The sequence below is a fragment of the Taurulus bubalis genome (genome assembly GCF_910589615.1).
Source record: "Taurulus bubalis genome assembly, chromosome: 17".
Lineage (NCBI taxonomy): Eukaryota > Metazoa > Chordata > Actinopteri > Perciformes > Cottidae > Taurulus > Taurulus bubalis.
The window spans coordinates 12736262-12757414 of NC_136605.1; the positions used below are offsets into that span (position 1 = coordinate 12736262).

The 21153-nt window shown below is 41.9% G+C and overlaps 3 protein-coding genes across 3 annotated transcripts; all 3 read left to right on the forward strand.

Moving 5' to 3' along the window:
* Nucleotides 1-278: 278 nt before the first annotated feature.
* On the forward strand, nt 279-5784 carry notum1a (notum, palmitoleoyl-protein carboxylesterase a; the record flags this gene model as incomplete). Its single annotated transcript, XM_079233703.1, has 11 exons — nt 279-639; nt 3421-3473; nt 3599-3694; nt 4000-4060; nt 4144-4202; nt 4301-4403; nt 4492-4683; nt 4817-4914; nt 5073-5220; nt 5311-5358; nt 5481-5784. The coding sequence occupies exons 1-11, from the start codon at nt 311-313 to the stop codon at nt 5782-5784; spliced, it is 1491 nt and encodes a 496-aa protein (XP_079089829.1). The 5' UTR covers nt 279-310.
* Nucleotides 5785-9736: 3952 nt separating this feature from the next.
* On the forward strand, nt 9737-11415 carry myadml2 (myeloid associated differentiation marker like 2; the record flags this gene model as incomplete). Its single annotated transcript, XM_079232792.1, has 1 exon — nt 9737-11415. One exon carries the CDS (start codon nt 9737-9739, stop codon nt 10646-10648), a length of 912 nt encoding a protein of 303 aa, XP_079088918.1. The 3' UTR covers nt 10649-11415.
* A 961-nt stretch (nt 11416-12376) lies between these two features.
* On the forward strand, nt 12377-15847 carry LOC306749633 (pyrroline-5-carboxylate reductase 1, mitochondrial-like). Its single transcript, XM_079232944.1, has 8 exons — nt 12377-12479; nt 12793-12864; nt 12956-13026; nt 13180-13359; nt 13885-14106; nt 14244-14336; nt 14711-14874; nt 15192-15847. Exons 2-8 carry the CDS (start codon nt 12798-12800, stop codon nt 15355-15357), a joined length of 963 nt encoding a protein of 320 aa, XP_079089070.1. The 5' UTR covers nt 12377-12479; nt 12793-12797; the 3' UTR covers nt 15358-15847.
* Nucleotides 15848-21153: the final 5306 nt, after the last annotated feature.

Consider the following 21153-nt stretch of genomic DNA (forward strand, 5'->3'; position numbering starts at 1 on the left):
GGAAAGTTTGAATAAAATACAAGAGTATGGCACCAGTGTTGTCGTTCAAGCTTGTGCGCTTGGTCCAGAAGGGCTTGAGTTTGGCTTAGTTCTCGCACTCTTTGAAAGATTATAATATAACCAGAGAACTCAGCGGATGACTGTGATTCATTTGAAAGGACTTTTAATATAGTTGACATTACATTTAATTCATTTGGCGTCTTTTAAACAGCGCGTAATTGTCGTTTCTTTCTCAGCTACATCAGTAAAAGTGTGTGTTTCCCTGACGATACGTTTTATTGAAAGAAAGACCATCTTCCAGCGGGAGAAGATGACATCGATTAGAATGCTTTCATCAGTGCTGGTGCTGGTGCTGATGCAGTCCGGAGCTCTTTGCGCACGGAGGTTTCGGGGTGGCCGCAACCCACAACCACGACGCTCACCACCTCCTCCCACATACCGGGCGGATCGGGGTGACACCACGGAGAGCTTCCCTCTGGATTTCACCGCCGTGGAGGAGAACATGGATAACTTCATGACACAAGTGAAGAATCTTGCGCAGTCCCTCTACCCGTGCTCTGCGCAGAAGCTCGACCACGACATGAAGCTGAACCTTTTGGAGAACACGTCGGTCACCTGCAACGATGGAAGTCCTGCGGGGTATGTACCGACTTAGAACACACGTGTACAGCGTGATCTATCATATGATTTGATTGTAAGGGTCAGCTGTGCAGCAGTGCAACCTGTAGCTATGAAGGAGCAATTGTTATGTTGCTTCAGCAGGGCGCAGCGCGTTCTGCGGGTCATCCAGCTACCCAAAGTAACCCGCGTGTATCTAGCCTGAGGACAGTGGTCTGGTTGAACAATTGTTTTCCTCTATAAATAATAAATAGCCAAAATTAATGGGGAGAGTTATGCCCTAGGACAGAATAACGGGATGAGATAAACAGCTGTTTTGCGTCAGCGATGCGTGAAATTTGCAGATAGCCACATGGCCTATGCTTCATTTCCTTTGCTTCAAATTAGAATGCAGGATTTGCGCTGCTGAAAGTTTAGATTTATGTTTTCGGACCCCAGCCCATCGCTCTCTCTCTCTCTCTCTCTCTCTCTCTCTCTCTCTCTGTGTGCCTGTGTCTCTCTGATGATTGCACACTGCTGCAGCTTATGGTTTAACAGTATTACTTACTTGGCTTCTGTAAAACGTGTATTTGCTATTGGCTCCTGGTAAAAAAAAATATTTAAAGTCTATGGTACATGAGGTAAACAACAGATCACTCAATTTGTTTGCCATGATATCTGTTGACATGTTGTAAATTAATTTGGCAGCAAAAAAGCCTGAATGATTTAAAGCGATAAGCCATGGCACTAAAAGCACATTAATGCCAGACAGATCCCCTGCCTCTTATACTGTATAATACACAAACAATCCTCAGTCATATGGACCTTTTGAGTTCAATTTACAGGGAGTCAAGTTGAATACTGTCAGTTACACTGGTTCCTATCCAAATAATACTGTTATTAAGGCAGGTGGGGATGAATAAAGTACAAGTTAATTGTAAAAAGTGTTATTTTTTACATGATATAGCACGGTCCAAACACAGTGGATTTCACTTGTGTCTCATATCATTCTGCATACGCTGTACCACAATGAAAGAACAGTGTTTAAATTGTATACCAATGATTTACTAGGAGCAAAACTATTGAAAAGCACAATCACAATAATGTTGTGCATTCATTATTAGTTGAGAGTATTATATAAATGCTTTCCTGTCAATGTTGTCTGTTCCATATCAAAAGGCTTTGATGACATATGTGCATATAAGAACTTATCCGGGACCAGTTCAGTGATGGGCAGACTTGACAGTAATTACTTCTTTTTTTTAAAAATACACATCTCTTTATGGATTTACTATCCTGTCTAAATCCTGTAAAACCCGAAGTGCCTGGTGGGGAGAGCTGTCTGCTGGGGCGGTAAAGCTCTTAGCTCTTTAGAGATGCAAGGGACAGTTACTGGCAGATGGCCGTTTCATTCACTACTGTGGCTGTTGTCCGTTGAGATGCTAATCCATCAGCTACCAACAGTGTTTTCCACAGAGGTATTGTTACAGTAACAGATGAACAAGGATGCAACAAGTAAAATCATTCACAGGACGGGGAAGGTGGAAGTGTGTGATTCATCTTCTGGAAACACATGTTAGAGTGAGTGTGTTGATGCAGTGCCTTTCCCCTCTTGGCTTGTTCCACTTGCCAAGCCCGCCTTCACTTTGTTGTTTGGAAGCAGTGAGTAGAATGCACTGTCTTCAGCCTACATCATTGACTGCGCCTCGCAATCATAGTATAAGACATTCACAGCAGCCAAAGTGTGATTCAGAGTCTGAGCAAACAGCTCAGAGCTTCAGCCAAGTCTGTTTGTGAAGTTTTTTTGGCATTCCCTTGAGTTTAGTCATCGGTACAGTTGGGTGGATACTGATTGAATAATATATATATATACAAAAACAAAATGTTTTAGCATCTCAGTAGCACATTTTAAAAAATCCTTTGAAATAAGGATGGTGAAGCGTCTAACATGAGAACGTCCAGCAGAATGTGCATGCCCTCTTCTGGACTGACAACATACAGCACACATCTTATATTCTAGTGTGCACTAACCTCTTAAAATTTTAACCTGGTACAAAAACATTCACTTTATCTTACCCAGGGTGCAGTATGGGCATTATCTTGGACATGTATGGATCCTAAATGATGTTGACATCTACAAACAAGTTATTTAATTTCACCATATCTCTTTATCATTACTGTGAGCTGGAGCCTTGATTCTATCCATGACGTGTGTGTTGATGAAGGCCTTGATTCTATCCATGACGTGTGTGTTGATGAAGGCCTTGATTTTACCCATGATGTGTGTGTTGATGCATGATGATCAGAGTGATGAGTCTATGATGGATTGCTACATTGAAACATGAGGAACACCATCTGCAAACTACAAACAGGATAGGGGAAAGTTTATCTCCTGTTTGATCCCTATATCAGTTTCCTAAGTGCAAACCATGAACATAACCTCATTGTTCTCTCTTGTGTACTCTTTTGATTTATACTGGCAAAATTTAATTTATTGCTGTCAGGAATCACCAGCATAACAAGACATCTTTGTTTGGCTTAAAGTGATGGTGTCCTATGTGTTTACATTTCAAACTTGGATGCCGTCACTGATGGTAGAAACAGTGTGCATATTATTTTTCAGTGTTTATCTCATGTTTCTGAAGAAAGAGCACTGTATCACAATTGTGGAATGTGGTTTTATCTATCTGTTGTTTAGATATATTGTTATTCAGTGTCAAATAAACCTTGAGGGTATGTAGTATCACATTCTTATATTATGTTCAAGCGTTATCCACACGTCTGTTATGATGTGTTGATTTGATGTTCTTTGGTCTCTTGTAGGTACTACCTGAAAGAATCTCGAGGCAGCAGGCGCTGGTTGATATTCTTAGAGGGTCAGTATAAATATATATCACGTCATTATGTTTCTCTTTCACATGCTCAAGTTGAGAATGATGAATCATTCTTGACAATGTGTGTGATACAATCTCCATGCTTTTTTGTGTGTATCTATGTCCAGGCGGCTGGTACTGCTTCAACAAGGAGAACTGTGACAACCGATATGAGACGATGAGGACACTGATGAGCTCATCCAAGTGGGCCCAAACTAAAACAGGTCAGCTTCAGCTATTGTGTGCACTTCATAAGCACCACTGTTACTCCACCTGTAACCTGAAGCAAATCCTGACCCCTAAACATGGTGAAAAGTAGCTAAATCCTAAAGTCTCAGTAATTGAAAGCCCGTCATAATGTAGCTGCGGTGTAGGGCTACCTGGCGCCCGCTGCTGTAGGAACTGAGACGCTTCCCTCTCTCATTGCAGTGTAATAACTGTAATCCACGTGGTAATGATGATGAGGAGGAAGAGGATGTGTCTGGGAGTGCCAGGATGGCTAATGATACATGTTGATCTGTCTCTGCAGGCACAGGGATCCTGTCTCCGCTGCCTGAGGAGAACCCTCACTGGTGGAATGCCAACATGGTGTAAGTTGACTAATGTTTGTGTGTTTGTTGAAGCTCCTTTTTTAATCACAGCTGGGAACTTTAACTGTATGTTGATGGTGCAGGTTCATCCCGTACTGCTCCAGCGATGTGTGGAGCGGCGCTACAGCCAAAACAGAGCAGAGTAAGACATTAGTGAATCATCAAAACAAACCCAATGTGTAACCCTCTTTAAAAAAAACAAATTATTCTACAGTTCTACTCTGTCTGTGTTGTGTGTAGGTGGATATGCCTTCATGGGCTCACTGATCATTCAGGAGGTTGTGAAGGACCTGCTGAACAAAGGTCTGGAAAGCGCAAAAGTTCTCCTACTAGCAGGAAGCAGGTATGTTCATGTGTGAACATTTTGCTTGTGACATGTCATGTGTCCTGTACAGGTGTTTGTTAAGAATATGTCATATTTATGCGTACAGTGCGGGCGGTACTGGGGTCCTTCTGAATGTGGACCATGTGGCAGAGCTGCTGGAGGGACTGGGACACACTGGGATACAAGTGCGAGGCCTGTCTGATTCTGGCTGGTTCCTGGACAACAAGCAGTACCACAGCACGGACTGCCTGGACGCTGTCAGCTGTGCCCCCACCGAGACCATCAAGAGAGGCATCAAGTATGAGAGCCAGAGAATATTATCATAAAAAAAGAGGAGGATTTGTGAGATGGACTCATTTTTGTACAGTGACGAGGTCATCAGCTTCATAACCGTGACACCGTGTATCCTATCTTTTCACCCGTCCCATCAGGTACTGGGGAGGAGTGGTACCAGAGAGGTGCAGGCAAACCCATGAAGGAGAGGAGTGGAACTGTTTCTTTGGATATAGAGTCTTCCCATCAATAAAAAGTGAGTTTGGAGTCTCATTCTGTACCATTTAATATGCACCTGTACATGCAAGCCCAACATACCTGAGTGCTATTTGTCACAGAGTAGATATATACTATACTATACGTATAGTATGCACAATAATCTTATATTATTCTTTGTCCATTCCCCCTGTGCAGGCCCTGTGTTTGTTGTCCAGTGGCTGTTTGATGAGGCCCAGTTAACAGTGGACAACATCCAGCTGACAGGCCAGCCTGTGCAGGAAAGCCAGTGGCGCTACATCCAAAACTTGGGGATTGAGCTGAGGAACACACTCAAAGATGTCCCGTAAGGCTGTGTTTCTTTTAAGAAGGGAATTTAAGTAGGACTATTGCATGGATTCCAATTGGTTTATGTGTTGTTGTTTTATATTTGCAGGGCTATGTTTGCTCCAGCATGTCTATCACATGAAGTTATCACCAGAAAGTGAGTATGATGTCATTTTCAATCTTCCGTCTTCTCAGTTTATCATTATCTGGGGACACTACACTTTGTGCCAGAGACTCTCTACTTGTGAGCTGACAGCGCCCTCTTGTGTTGTGTTGTAGTTACTGGATTGACATCCAGGTTAAAGGCACCTCCTTGCCCCGAGCCCTGTACTGCTGGGACCGCAGCCTCAACGACAACAGGAACAATAAGGCTCCACCCAAAGGCTGCCCCGTACATCTGATTGACAGCTGCCCATGGCCACACTGCAACCCCACTTGCCCCACCATCCGAAACCAGTTCACCGGACAAGAGATAGACGGCGTTCAGTTCCTCAAGCACATGGGCTTTGACGTGCAGAAGATGGCACAGCAGCAGGGCATGGACCCCAGCAAGCTACTGGGCATGCTCAGCAGCGGCAGCTAAAGGGACACATGTACAAACAGCATCTCCAAGCTAAGCCCACACAGGGCTGGCTGGTCTCTCTGGCCAGTCTCCCATGGCTGATACCTCCAATTTCTCCTTCACAACCCATTCTACCTATAGTCAACTCCCCTCTGACCTCTTGTTTGCTATAGTTCGAGCCTCAGGGGCTTTTAGTTGTTCTACAATCCCGTTTCCTCACAACTGGTGACAAGTACAGGAGCAACACACCACCATGACAAGGCACAACTCTCTGCTACTCTCCATTTAAATTATCTTTTGCTCTGTAAAGGAAAAAAATATCACAAATGTAATCCAGTTTTAAGGATTTACATTGTTGTTTTTTTATCATTTAAATATTTTCATCCTTCCATAGATTATATGTAGTTGTTGTTTAAAAAAAGAAAACACCACAATGACGTAAGGATGCTGTCTTTGTTCAGTAGTCACTAGAGTATATAAGGATCTAATTTAAAATGAAACAACTGTTTTATAGTTTCTCATCACACAAAAACCTTCATCGAGTAACAGATAACGGATGAGGTGAGAAAGGCACTGGATCGGAAAGGACATTTTGTATTTACTTAAATACTTGCAAAAACAGTAGCGAGACACGAATACTCCTCTAATCAGCATTTAGTATAAATTAGATTAACATGAATGTTTTTTTTCCCAATTCATTATGTTTTATTGCCACGAGTGTAACAAAGACACTATTGCCAAACATCTAGTAATAATACGATTTAGAAGAAAAAAGATACAATTTATAAATTTAAGAAAATTGTAGAAAACAATAGGGTTCAGAAATTAAAACAGACAAATGTCATTCCTCGCTAAAGAAATTAGCAAAAAAGACCAAAAGACAGACAAAAATACATTATTATTATTACATGGGTTAATAGAAAAGATTAGTAGTAAGTAACTTGTACGTGATAGTGTTGAAATCTGAGCACCATATTTTCAGTTTGGACAGCTGTGAAGATGCCACAAAGGTTTAGTCATCTGCTGAAGCTGAAGATTGTGGTGCTAAAGTGGACCGATAAACACTTTCCAGATCTATCATAGCTATACATACACCACAGTGCCATTACATCTAGTCTGTATCTCTTTCTCAAGAGGATGGTTCAAAGCCAGACATAGGGACACATGCATGCTAGGTCAGTAGCTCAGCAATCCTCAGATCAATGCAATGAACATTTAAAGGGAGACAAATTACGTGTATTGTATATTTTTTGAGTATTTGTATAGGTTCTTTCAAGTGTTCACTATTGTAACTCCCTTCCTGTATTTCATAATAGAGATCACGTTTTAATATAATGACAGTGTTGTATGTAATGATGTCTTTATAAATGATGTTTTTAAAGGACCTCTATTTCGCATCACACCAGAGAAGGAACCGTATTACTACTTGTAATTTTATTCTGTAACATATTTTTTAACAGAAAAAAAAAAACTCAAGCTACATTGGTAATTTACATATTTATTTTGTTATGTAAATCATATTTATAAGTGCTATTTTCACAGAGAAGTGATTCTTTGTAAATTGTAAATACATTGCTGTTTTTCTCCTTGTGTTGATTGCATGTCTTTGTATTAGACCGAAAAGAAAAGACACCTTACATATACTACAAGGTAAATATTGCTGTGAAGTCTTGTTGTTATTAATTGTTTGTAATATTATTTATGGTATTTGTATTATTACCGAAAGGAGTAGTAGTAGTAGTAGTAGTAGTAGTAGTAGTAGTAGTAGTAGTAGTAGTATTTGCTCAATTATCATTCCCATTGTACACTCACCACACAAAAACCTTTAGCAGGAGGTAAGGTCAACAGCTCCCTCCAGCTCCAACACAGTCTGTCACCGTTTTGACGTATCTGATAACAGATATGAGGCTTAGTGTATACAATCTGTCAGTTAAAGGTTTTTCCAATACCTTATAGTTTTGCAGCTTTTGTTAAATCTCAAGAACTATGGTCAATCTCCAAAAACAGGTACCAAGTATGCAATGTGAAAGTGAGACATGTTGGCGTTTTTATTTTATAAAAAATGACCTATTTCTAATAGGAGATTATCTGATGAACTAGTCTACAACCAGTCTACAATATGTCTTTTAACATTACACACATGGCAATGCAAGGCACTGGCCTAACCACCAGGAGCAGTTGGGTTCAGTTTCCTGCTTGAGGACAGTTCTGCATGTGGTCAGGAGGAGCCAGCAACCCTGTGTTTAATGCTCGGCCCGCTCTACCTGCTGAGCCACAGCCATCTGTACACATCAAGTGTGTCACATTCCTAGTTTGGGCCACGTCGATGTGCCGAACGCAGCGCTAAAATATAACTTCCAAGAGAAACAAGGGGTCCGCTGACTGGTTCCAGAGGATTTGCAGCCTATAACAGACAGATTACATTTCCGACACTGCTAAAATGACTGCTAAAATTGGTCAAAGCCATAAGGGAAACACACATATAACAACCTAGAACAGGTGAAATATGATGACGATGATTTCAAACCTATTGGATAATAGATCCCAATGTCCGTAACAGTAAGCTTCTTTGCAGTCTCAGGAACTAGCCAACAGGAATATTGCAGCTGTTTTGAGTTATTACTCTCAGCTATTAGAAGTGTGTTTCTGCTTAAGGGTTTGCGATGCTAGACTTCACATGCTAAATAATATAATGAATATGTTCACCTGACACACTGTAAATCAAACATCAGAGCAAACTAATACCTCAGGTTAAAGTATTTTAAGTAACTACTAATTTATTCCTACTTCTCTTCCATGCATCGCTCAAATCTGCAATCACATAATCATAATCATCCCTCTGGACCTGTATGCAATTTCTGCCTCTAATGGGAGTCTAAGCCTCGCTCCCTGTCATTACACCGGTATAAATGCCAGTTTCTTACTGAGGGTGCTCTGACTCAGCCTCTCTGGGTTCTCCCTAGAAATACGACTCCCATACTGCCTGCCACATGTAGCCTCCCACCCCTCTGTGGAATATAGACCCACTATTTATAGAGCTGGCGAGGCCTGTATCCTGGGCTCGGCACAAATGTCATTTAACCAACCACCTCTTGCAGTCCACCGAGTGCACACTGACACACAGGAGGGAGAGGGTGTGTGCTTGTGAAAGCAAGAAAGAGTGGGAAACCCAATCCAAGAGGCAGAAGGAGACAGAGACAGCAGGACAAAGAGCAAGAGACAGAGCCAACAGTTTGTGTGATTTTGATGAGCAGTTCAGGGCCGACGGTGAAGAAATTACAGAAACCAAATCACTGAGTAATGGAACTTGACTGACAGGACAACAAACTAGTCCACCTGTTCGGCACTGGGGGCTATTGTTGGAAGATTGATCACTGGATATGACTTTTAGAGGACCTTACTCCACTTTGGACTTTTGATACACTGGACAACTCGGTGATTGAAGAGAGCAAGCAAGGGAAACCAAGATTTATGAGGACGTACACTACAGCTTTGAGTAAGACCAGGATCAAGAACTTCATCTCGAAAACATTTTTAAAACACTATACAAATGGCTGATACCAGTGCTATGTGATTTACTGGAATTATACTCTGTGTTCATAGTTTATAGACTTGTGCAGCCGAGTAGAGATATTACTTTGAAACAAACAAACAAACAAAAAGTACACATATATCTTATTTCAAGCTCTAATTAAATACCCTTTACTAAAACAAGCTACTCTAGTAACTTCTACATAGCAGTGCATAAATGTGACTTCATCTTACGCCGCCTACTGTAATTACAAAGCAAGCTCAGGAAAGAATTACAGACATTTGTAATTAAGGACCATCTATAAAAAGGCACCCAAGGAAAGGGTGAGGTCTGGGAAGAAAAATAGAAAAAAAGAGTCAGCCACAAGGACACCAAGACAGAGAACAGGACGTCAAGAGTCTGCCCAAGAAAAGCAACTGCCTCTGCGAGACATCGCACACCATGGATTCTCATGGCGGACACTACCTCAACAAAGAAGCTGTGCTGTCACCTTTAGGTGCAGCCCGAATATGCCAGCTGCTACTTGGTTGCACCATAATGTCCCTTGTGTCCCACGGCGCAGACTACAGCGCCACCTATGGAACCTTCTGCATGTTCGTCTGGTGCTTCTGCTTTGCGGTCACACTGGTTGTGTTCACCTTGGACATCACGCGGCTGCACGCGTGCATGCCCATTTCCTGGGATAACTTCACCGTGGCGTTTGCCATGCTGGCAACGCTCATGTACATCACTGCCTCTGTGGTCTACCCGGTTTACTTCCTCCAAACAGAGTGCCTCGATGAGGACTGTGAAGCCCAAATCTACCGCATTGCTGTCACCGTCTGCTCCAGTGTCTGCTGCTTCCCCTATGGTGCTGAGGTGATCCTGACTCGAGCCAAGCCAGGGGCTGTGGTGGGTTACATGGCCACTGTGTCCGGGCTGCTCAAAGTGGTCCAGGGTTTTGTGGCCTGCATTATTTTCGGAGCCCTGGCCAATGACAGCGAGTACACCCTCTACATTGCCACCCAGTACTGCGTGGTGGTGTACAGCCTGTGCTTCACTATCACGTTCGTAGTGGTCGTACTGACTGTTTCTGGTCGGACCTCTGCCCTGCGGTTCCCCTTTGATCGGTTCGTGATCGTCTACACCTTCTTCGCTGTGATCCTCTACCTCAGCACTGCACTGGTCTGGCCCATCTTCAGCTTTGACAAAAAGTACGGCACCACTACTCGTCCTGAGGACTGCCCCCGTGGAGAATGTGCCTGGGACAGTAAGCTAGTGGTGGCCGTGTTCACCAACGTCAACATGATCCTATATTTTGTGGACCTCATTTACTCCCAGAGGATTCGCTTTGTCTCCAGCTCTGCTGTCTGAACCCCTCCTCCCCTGAAGACTGTTTAGATTAAAAGAAAAACAAACAAACTATGAGTCCACATCATGCTCTCCACAGTCAGGTCTCTGTGAAGGAATAATTCCCTTGGATTCATAGATTCATGGTGTCATATCTATGTGTGGCATTTATTTTATTATCAGTATTTTTTATAGAATTTTGCCTGTAGGCAGAAAAACTGACAGTATTTCCCCCTTTTGTATAAGCCTAAAAGGTCTTTGCCCAGTTCTGCTATGACCTACCAGGGAGAGACTGCCAGGTGCGCCAGTGGGCTGATCTCAGCATCTTTGTCCACAGAGGACCCCGGGAGGTATGTCCACCTCAGCGCCACATACGCTCCACAGACCTCGGGTGGTGGTATACAGGACGGGCCTATGAGTGTGGGGTAATGTTTGGAATATCAGAACAGTGTTATGTCAGTCAGAGTACAGAGGCTGAACAATTTATTTATGTATTAAAATATGCATTCAAATGTATGTAAAAAGCCAAAATGATGAATATATTTCTCATAGAGATGAATGGCATGTTAAGTCTACAGTATGCACTGAACTTTGCTTTTGGTTTCGGCTTGCTACACATTTTTTAGATTCTTTCCTGCACAGATGTAATGCCAAAGGTTGAAGTTCATTAGGCTTTTTTCTGTCATTCACTGAATGTTTAATGTATCTTATACATGAACAGTGTAATTGTATTGTATTTGGGATAAGCACAGTCATGTAGTGTAATCTCATCTTTTGCTATATTTCTGATGTGTTACATGGTTAATAAAAATGAAATCACATAATATGTTTTACTGGTCTTTTTGATTTCTGTACACTTTGCATGAAGTAACGTCCAGTCTAAATTGAAACGCAAACCGTAACTCTCAACTTCCAGAAGACAGAAGGTTCCTCTATCACAAAGGCATCATAAATCTAATTTGTATATTGGCAAAGGTTCAAATAAAAAATGAAATTGGTAGTCATGTTGATTAAAGTACATGTGATTTATAGGCTGATTAAATCAAATGAACGTGATACTTCAATATGTGCACTAGAGTCATTTATGAATCTGTTAAATGACAGTGTTAGAAAACAGTTTCCTGAGAGGCATTTGTGTTGGTTGCACACTTCCACACCAAACTGGAGAACAATTTAACAACTTAAAGTAGACTTATTTATCATTGTCAACTGTGTTTCTTCTTCATACCTACTCTATGTAAATGTCCTTTCTAATGTTTCATGATGACCCTGGTGAAGAACACAAGCCGAAAGGCGTTGGTCTAATCTACAAGTGTTGCAGGAGTTTGACCTCTTCAGGCTTAATTCTTCCCTTTCTCCATGCACCTTGAAAGTAAATCCCTACTCTACTTCTTCAAGTGTTTTTGTTTGACATACATGCACAAAATAAACGACATGACATATTGTTGCTCAATACAGGTACTGAAGATAAAACAACAACATGTATTACTCACTGATAACTGGGCTACAGGGCACTGGGTCACTCTCTATCTACCATGTCCTTCAAGGTCTCATCCAGCAGGTGATAGTAAAGTAACTTCTTGGCTCTCATGCCAACTTTCTGCTTCACAATCTGACGCAACATTTTTAACAGAACCCGCCTCGAGGATTTAATCAACACCACTATGATTGGTCGAACGTGTGACGCGTTTCCCAAAACACACACTCTCATTGGCTCGCTCGCTTGTCAGTTAATTTGCTCGCAACAGGTACAGTAGGGCGCGCGACCGTTGGCCCACGTTGACAGTTGTCGTAACCGCAGGTGTTTTGTGTGAAGAAGCTGTATTGGTCGGCTGTGGCCTCCTTCAGTTTATTCGTAAGTCTTTCATCTGCGAATGTATTCACTGTACAACAATATGGCCGCTGCCACCGTGTGTTTAGAAATGTCCTTAGCTTCGTTTAACCAGGAAGTAGAAGTGTGTTTACCAACAACTGGCGTTACAGCACAACATATATGCATACCAGGGGATGCAAGGTGCACGTGTTTTAGAGTAAACCACCTGTCTTTGTTGCGATGCCGTGGATTCATCCTTGCTAATGTTTTCCACCCTGTACACACACACACACACACACACACACACACACACACACACACACACACACACACACACACACACACACACACACAGGTAGAATGAGTGTGGGCTTCATAGGAGCAGGCCAGCTGGCCCACGCTCTGGTGAGAGGCTTCGCAGCATCAGGTGAGTTTTGAAATTGTATTATTCCGATTTGTGTTATGTTGATTGCAATCAGACACTGACATTATTTCTGGACGTGTTGCCCCCCTTCAAGGCGTAATTGCCACCCACAGAATCACAGCCAGTTCCCCAGACACAGATCTCCTCACAGTACAGGGACTGCGGGTAGGTGGAGAGTTAGGGATCAGTGCTGTACTCAGTGACCCTGTTTAATTGTGAATATAATTTAAGGTTTCCAAATATTCCTTTGCGTGCATGTTGTGAATTCCTGTGAATACTTCTTTCCGACAAATTACGAAAAGATTGTCATTTGTGCAGAAATTGGGCGTCAATTTCACCACCAGCAACAAAGAGACAGTGAGCAAAAGCGATGTTCTCTTCCTGGCCGTGAAGCCCCACATAATCCCCTTTGTGTTGGATGAGATTGGACCAGACGTCGAAGATCGTCACCTTATTGTGTCCTGTGCTGCAGGTGTCACCATCAGTTCTATAGAGAAGGCAAGGCATATTGTTATTGTTAATAACATATCTGGACAATATTGACAAAATCATATGTGTGTGTATATATATATATATATATATATATATATATATATATATATATATATATATATATATATATATATTTTTTTTTTTTTTTTTTTTTTTCAATCAATATTTAATCATTGCACTCTCTTGGACAGACAAGCATTAGTGCATGTATAGTATTTAACCAAGATTTATTTTAACACGAGGCTCTCACTGTATTTCTGGGCTCACACATTGCAGAACACTTGCATGTTGTAACATGTCATTGGTTGCCTACCTGAACTTGAAACATTTCATGCATTTCCAAGTCTAAGATATGTTGTCTTAAGTAGATGTATATTACACGTCAACTATTCTATCTCCTAGTGTATAAACTTTGATTCACGTTGGTTTCATTCAAAATAAAAGCCATAAACCAACCCTCTCAGCCCAACTTCCCCTCTCCCCCTTAATTTGAGGACAATTCAGTCAGTGCATTGCTCCATTCCCCTGCAGAAGCTGCAGCAGTATCGCCCTGATCCAAAGGTGATGCGGTGCATGACAAACACTCCGGTGGTGGTGCGTGAGGGCGCCACTGTGTACGCCACAGGCACGTATGCACAAGTGGAGGATGGGAGACTCCTGGAGCAGCTGATGGGCAGTGTGGGATACTGCACTGAGGTGGAAGAAGACCTGATTGATGCTGTCACTGGCCTCAGCGGCAGTGGTCCTGCTTATGTGAGTCATTTAAATAATGTTGATTGTGTTTTACCATTTTTCCTTTGCTGTAGCAACTTAGAAAAAATGTGTCTTGTGTCTTTTTAGTTTTTTTCTTCCTAATTCTGATCTTTACAACTATGATTGTGGCCTTTCAGGCGTTTACTGCTGTAGATGCTCTCGCTGACGGTGGAGTGAAAATGGGCCTGCCGAGGAGGCTGGCTATACACCTCGGAGCACAAGCCCTGCTGGTATTACCTTTTATTTATTTTTAAAATACATGTATGCTTTCTTGGATGTTTTTGGTTCCTGTTTTCTTATGTTCCTCTTGGTTTAGGGAGCTTTGAGTATGTTTTTAAAGCTTTGCTGTGATGGATTCATATGAAAATGATTCGATCTTTACTTACTCTGACATAATAATAATTTAATTCCCATGTTCACAGTATATTGTTTATTCTCCATGTGAAGTCTATACATCCAGACACAATTTGTGTTAGCTGCAGTCTGTCTTGGTTGGTTCTAGACACAGTGGAAATATACAGTATCCTAAAAAAAAGATGAAAGTTGGATATGACAGCAATACTGTGTCAGTCTCATGTGGATCTCCCTTTGTGTTTCTTTGAAGGGAGCTGCTAAGATGTTGTTAGACTCAGAGCAACATCCTGGGCAGCTCAAGGACAATGTGTGTTCACCAGGGGGCGCCACCATCCACGCCCTGCATGTCATGGAGAGTGGTGGCTTCCGCAGCCTCCTCATCAATGCTGTAGAGGCCTCATGTGTTAGGACTAGGTAAGTTGATAACAGGAGTGTGAGACAAACAAACTAACAAATCATATTTCCTGTCATAGGGATACACAAGAAATGCTTTCAAGTTAATTGTCATATTCAAATAGCCAAGTGTTGTATTTCTTTTTGAAGTTTATAATTCTGACAGTAGATGGAGCTATATGCAAATAATGTTACAATGAGAGCTTTGTCCTTCTCGTGTTACTAGTCACAAAGTGATCAGATTATTATTAAATATGCATATTTAGCATATTATTAAATATGTATGTTTCATACTATGTTGTAAAATTCTCTTGTGTTTCTGCCCTTCCCTTAAAAAGGGAACTTCAGTTTTTGGCCGACCAAGAGAAAATCTCGCCAGCTGCCATAAAGAAGACAACTCTGGACAAAGTGATGCAGCAGCCAGGAGTGACTGCAGGGCCTGTCGGAGTCCGATCTCAGGGGATCAGTATGTTCAGCAGTAACCCCAGGACCAAGAAGAAGTGATCTTTTTTTGCACAAATATTTTAATGTCTTTTCACCACAGCGAGGATGCAATACATGCTGTGAATAAACCACTACTGGCTGACGACTGTTGGAAGAGAATCTAACTAATCTAATCTAGTGGATTACTTAGAAGAAGAAAAAAGCCACTGCTAGGTTGGGGACGATGAATCATGAGCCATATTTCCTTTTTGTAATGCAATGACTTTCCTTTGTCAGGCGAGACTAGAATAATAATTCCAATCTCTTTCTATATCTTCAGTCAGTCCTTTCTGATGGTAGTTGGCAAAGTACCATCTAAACTAAATAGCAATGCAATTGAGTGGTATGTATGACGCAACACAATGAGCTCTGTGCCATGACTTTCTGGAAGCGCTGTTACTGTTCAACTTGCATTTATGCAATTTCCAAATAATGTTAAACCTTACTTACAGAATGTGCTAAATGGTATATTGTATGATGCAATAAAGGTGGGGATATATTTCAAAACTAAATAAATATTTAAAAAAAAAACATTTTCTGGATGTGATTTATGGTTGTGAACGCGTTAATTGCCAGCGGTACAGATTAACAGTCACCTAACGGTTATTACCAGCTACAAAGTAACAATAGGTGGTATATTTTTTGGGTTAAAATGTGTGTTTTTTTCTTGCGAGGAAAGAAGATCCTTCATGAATGAAGGCACGTGACTAAACACGATGACGTCTGGCTCCGATACAAGAGAAAGGAATCAACAAGGAGAGCACGAGCTGGCATTTGGAAGCGCTGTCGCTTCTGTCAGTGAAACCGAAATTTATAACTGTGCCTCCGATGTTTGGTCACCGCCGTGACGTTGTGAGAAGAGGAACTTGACGGCAACAACTTCGGAGAACGTCATATATTTGTTTTAGTCAGGTGGGTCTGTAAACCAAACAGAGTTAGTGTTGTTATGCTGAGTGTGCATGCCTCCGACTCGTCGCTGACAAGCTGGCCGCGGCTACTAGCTTCACGGTGTTAGCATTCCTAGCGTCTTACATGTCTCCTCGTCAAGTCGGCCGGATTTACACCAGTGCTTGGTTTTCAAACTAAGAGCATCCGCGTCACTCAAGCCGTTAACACGGACGTGTCCCCGCGCGTGTTGGTTTTATTGTGAAAGCTCCCAACCGGAAGCGCTCGCGCAGCCGCTGGTAAGTGACAACGGTCGGGCTCCTACTATGCTGAGATAGCAGCTAAAGCTTTTGTACACATGAGCGGCGAATAAAACATGTCATTCAGATTTGGGTGTTTGATGAAGCGTGACTGCCCGCCGGTTTGCGCTTAAACTGTTATTTATATTTTATATCCCCCCCCCCCCCCCCCCCCATCCAGAGGTTGAGGAAATCGCTCGTGATTCTGAATTGCTACGGTTGTAGTAGGAAGGCTGAGCAACGGGGATTTCCTCGCCTGCTTGTTGTTGGCGGGCAGTTGTTTGCCACTTTCACAAGCGGGCGCTGAGAGGTTGGGGGACGGAGTCGCGGAATGTCAAAACTGTGCAACTAGGTTTGCTTTTTTCGAGATAAACACTTTGCCAAAAGGGTGTCCCGCTTTCTCTCTCTGTCTCTCTGTCTCTCTCTCGCGCTATCTCTCTCCCTTTCTCTCCCTCTCTCTCTCTTTCTCTCTCTCTCTCTCTCTCTCTCTCGCAGCGCGTCTCGGCGGGTCTGTCAACTCATGCGCTTCTTGCCGTTCAAACCTGCTGCTTCATCACCTCGTTGTGAAAGAGGAGCGAGCGCGAGCCGAGGCAGCGGTTTAGCGAGATCAGGTCGGTGTTTTCTATATTTCTCCCCGTGACGTGTCAGTCGAATAATGAACGTGATTGTAAAATCAGGCGCGTGTTGTGCTTTTTTTTAATGCAGCTTTTATTTGTTTTAAATGCATGCATGGATTTGTATCTTTTTTTTTTTTTTTTTAAATGCTTCCAAAAAGCCATCGTTTCGGATTGAATTGGTTTCACCTGAAGTGACAATTCATTGAACCACTGGTTACATTGTAACAATGGCAGTGCCGAACACGCCGTCCTTGGCTTTTAATATCACAGCCAGCCAGTTAATGTTGTTTTATTATCATAGCCATCAAACGAGCAGCGGTATTTGTTGTATTTTATCGTGCTGAATCATCACAATGATGTCTTCAGAATCCACCCCGAAACATGGTACCACCGGACAAAGGTCTGCTCGGTGGATAAGGGTCGATGTTTATCAGCGAGCCGCCGTAATTAAGGAGATGGATCGAAATGGTGCTGATCTGTCGTGCAAGTCAGTCATCAAGAGCCATGAGCATCAAGTGATGACCATCATGCATTTATCAATAGCCTCATCTTCATGCAGCTGAGAATGGGCATTTTATTGCAGCGCTGTCATGATGTACACCAACAAACCAGGGTGTGAGTACGTTTAGACTAAGTGCTTATATGTCAACTGCGATGTCAAATCCATTTAAGAAATGCATGATAAGCATTATATTGTCTCTGTGTTGGTATAATAGATTCCTGCAACGAGTGGCTGTTAGAATTGGGTCATTTGTAACGATGGGATGTATGGGAAGTTGAAAACAACACCTGGTGTAGGTATTTGAAATACAATGCTGGAAAAGGAAATATGTATTTTGGGGGGTGTGGCGTGCTGTAAATGCCTTGTTTATTTTGTATTATTTAATAGTATGCTGAATAATAGCGTGCCAACTTGCTTGTGATATGATTTAATGCAGTGTAACACTTTATTTTTTTGATTTTTGGGGAGGCAGATGCCCTTGTTTCCCTGTGTGTGACATGATGAAATTTGCTGCCTATTAGAGTGCAGCTTATGGAGGGCAGGTAATGAATTATCCATGGAGAATCTCTATGCAATTGGAAAAGTCACCTTGGAAACTGTTGAGCATATATAGGCAGGGCTAAACAGATAGAAGTTGCCCATTCTTGCTCAGATATCCCACTTGTTTCATCATCTCTGTTCATGCGAGCAGGGCATTGAAGTGTGTTTAGCAGACAGGCCAGCCCCACATCAGAAGCTCGGCTTTGCAATAAAGCGTAATGCCCATCCCTGCCTTTCTCTGCAGGTAACAAGAACAGATGAGGGCCCACAAGAGCCCGATGGGGCCGGCAGTGGTGTGTGGATGGAGGCATGTAGTGGTGGAGCTCAGCGCTAAGATTTATCATCTCTTGCATTGAGGTGGCGAAGATAAAATAAGGCTGGGTACAATAGAGGTGAATCGAGTGCACAACTCCTACCCAGTGGCGTTTCTCAGACTGGGCAGGCGGTGGAGGGTGGAAGAGGATATTTGAGGTTGATGAAACATGAGGCAAGATTTTACACAGAATACAGTCTGGCCACCAACACCTCTGTACGGCCAACACCGCTGTGCCTTGGGAATAGTTACGCCTATTCAGGACAATTGATAGCCTCCAGAAAGGAACACAAATGTAGGATTTGTCCACAAAAGTGCTGCTTAAGCTGCACGGGGAAATGGGAATGCCTGGAAGGAAGGAAGAAAAAGATCAATATAGTTTTTTTCCCCTCCTTTTTTTTTTGCAATACGGAGGGAATGTTGGTGATGAAACCTCTTGCAAGTGTAGTGCGGATTATGATTGCTTAGCATTGCGATATGCCCGCTCCACTCAAAGTATTACTTTCATCCAGACGGAGTAGCAAGTGTGTTTGATGATTTTCTGTTTGGAACTGGAGTTAGACTTGGCATGTTCATTACGGCACTCTGTGTGTTCATAATTTAGATTATCCAATATCGAACAGAACATGGAGAGCATAAGCGTAGAGCCGTGCACTGGCTGCTGTTTCTCATGTAACCTACTTTTATCTTGGCTGATTAATGTTTGAGACGTATCAGACGTGAACAGCAACCGTACCCGTGTTTTTGTAAAACATGTTTTTGTAAAAGGCTGAGGCGAAGTAAAACTAGGGGATAAGGCAGGGAAGAATAAATGGTTGGTTTCCATGCATTTTTTTGGGAGTTTTTGTAGACTTGTTCTTGGCTGGATATGTATAACATTTCCTGAGGAGGTTAAAGATAGCGAGACCTTGTTCTAAGATAAGCCGTGTATAACCCACATTGGAAAGGAACTCAGATCATTAGACAACCATTAGTACTGTCTGAATAGGCTCTTGATCAAATTAACAGTTTTTTTGTAAATAAATTTCATGAATAAATGCAGATTATACTCTACTTGATTAAATTATGCTATACATGCAACAGAATCTAGCTTTCATATTCTGTATTACTTGCTTTGTCCAGCCTATATTGTATTACTTGGAGATAAAAAAATAGTCTAAATTTATAAAAGTGAGGTATTTATTAGGTACACAAAATTAACTATGTATATATTTGTTTTTATATGTATTCACTAATGTATTGTTTAGCTGAAGCTCCTGTGATACAGAGGGAGCAGCTCAGTGTTCAGTTTCATGCTCAAGAAATACAGTTTCAGCTCATCTGTGGACGGACACACTGCTTCTGGGATCAAACTTGTGACCTTCCTCTTACCTTAAGTCCATTTAACCGTCGTCTTTTTTCTTCTTCTACGTTTTTCGATATGCACTTGATTTAGTCATTTCTAAACTTCAGCTCAGGCTAAAATATGTGAGGAACTGAGAGGAGGGTTACATTATAGAGCACCTGAGTTAACATTCTTGGTACTAAACTCAAGATTATTTATTCCAACTGCATTCTAGAGTGACGCAATTTTAATTTTTTTAATACATTTTTTTTTTTTTTTTTTTGGACAACCACATCGTGTGAGGCTCCATCAAATATCCTGTCGGCAGACATCATCAATCACTTGCCATAATTTGAACTGAGCCGTGGCAATGTTATTAATAGAAATTAGCATCTCTGTTACTTAGTCCAGGTAATAACTATGAATCCAAGCACTCCGCAGGAAGAAAACAGATGATGAATTTGTTTTCATCCTTCTTTTTTTTTTTTTTTTCATTCACTGCTGCTGAGCTCTGTTTGTTTGATGGCCTTATCACAGTGTTGTGTTTTTAACTGAAGAGAATCCACCCCGAATCAAAGCGCAGTGGAACCAGTCAAAGGCTTGAATTATTTCAGTATTATTTTAATTTGAATAACATAAGCCTCAAATGTGTTGAACTGCTCTATTATAGCCTGTTGTGCTCTGAAGGCGGCCTTGTTGCTGTTGGGTCAATGCAATATGCATTTACTGTAATATGTATGCAACCAGTGTAGTAAAGCTCCTGGATATTTTGCCAGTGTGTGGGTTGCCTGCAACCCTTACTTCCTCTGCCAGTGCAAGGCCGAAGTATCAAGAGCTATTCTCTTCCTGTTTAATCAAGGCCTCCAGGCAGATACTCTGGAAAGCCAATGAAGTCTCTTCTCCCGTCGTTCTGCTTGTACTAACACAGGAGCTCCGAGAGTAAACATCAGCTCCTGAGCTTGGAAATAGATTCTGTATGTATCGAAACATTGGTTAATGCAAACCAGTCTAATCCGAGTCCCTTTAAATACGCTTCACATTATCAGTGACTTCAGAACATACTAAATTCCTTGAGGGCGGTGATTCATGTTTTTCACTTTAAACCACATGAACTGGATGCAAATTGCTGACATAAATGTACCTCATGCATGATATAACATACACAGCCAGCTTCCATATACAGTACTTTGGCAGAGCCAGCATTTATCATAGTACATCATCGTATGGTGTCTATCACCTTGTGACAAATAATCAGGGTTCAGTCATGCATGTAAACCGTTTTAGGAAAAAAATAGGATTGAATGTGGAATGTTTTGCACCAGGAAACAAACATCAAA

What these genes read in the sequence shown, in the direction of transcription:
- LOC306749633 (XM_079232944.1), top strand. Translation starts at nt 12,798, where the DNA reads ATGAGTGTGGGCTTCATAGGAGCAGGCCAGCTGGCCCACGCTCTGGTG. An exon ending in TCACAGTACAGGGACTGCGG is followed by an intron (nt 13,027 to 13,179) that starts GTAGGTGGAGAG and finishes TCATTTGTGCAG; the next exon opens with AAATTGGGCGTCAATTTCAC. An exon ending in GCCTCATGTGTTAGGACTAG is followed by an intron (nt 14,875 to 15,191) that starts GTAAGTTGATAA and finishes TCCCTTAAAAAG; the next exon opens with GGAACTTCAGTTTTTGGCCG.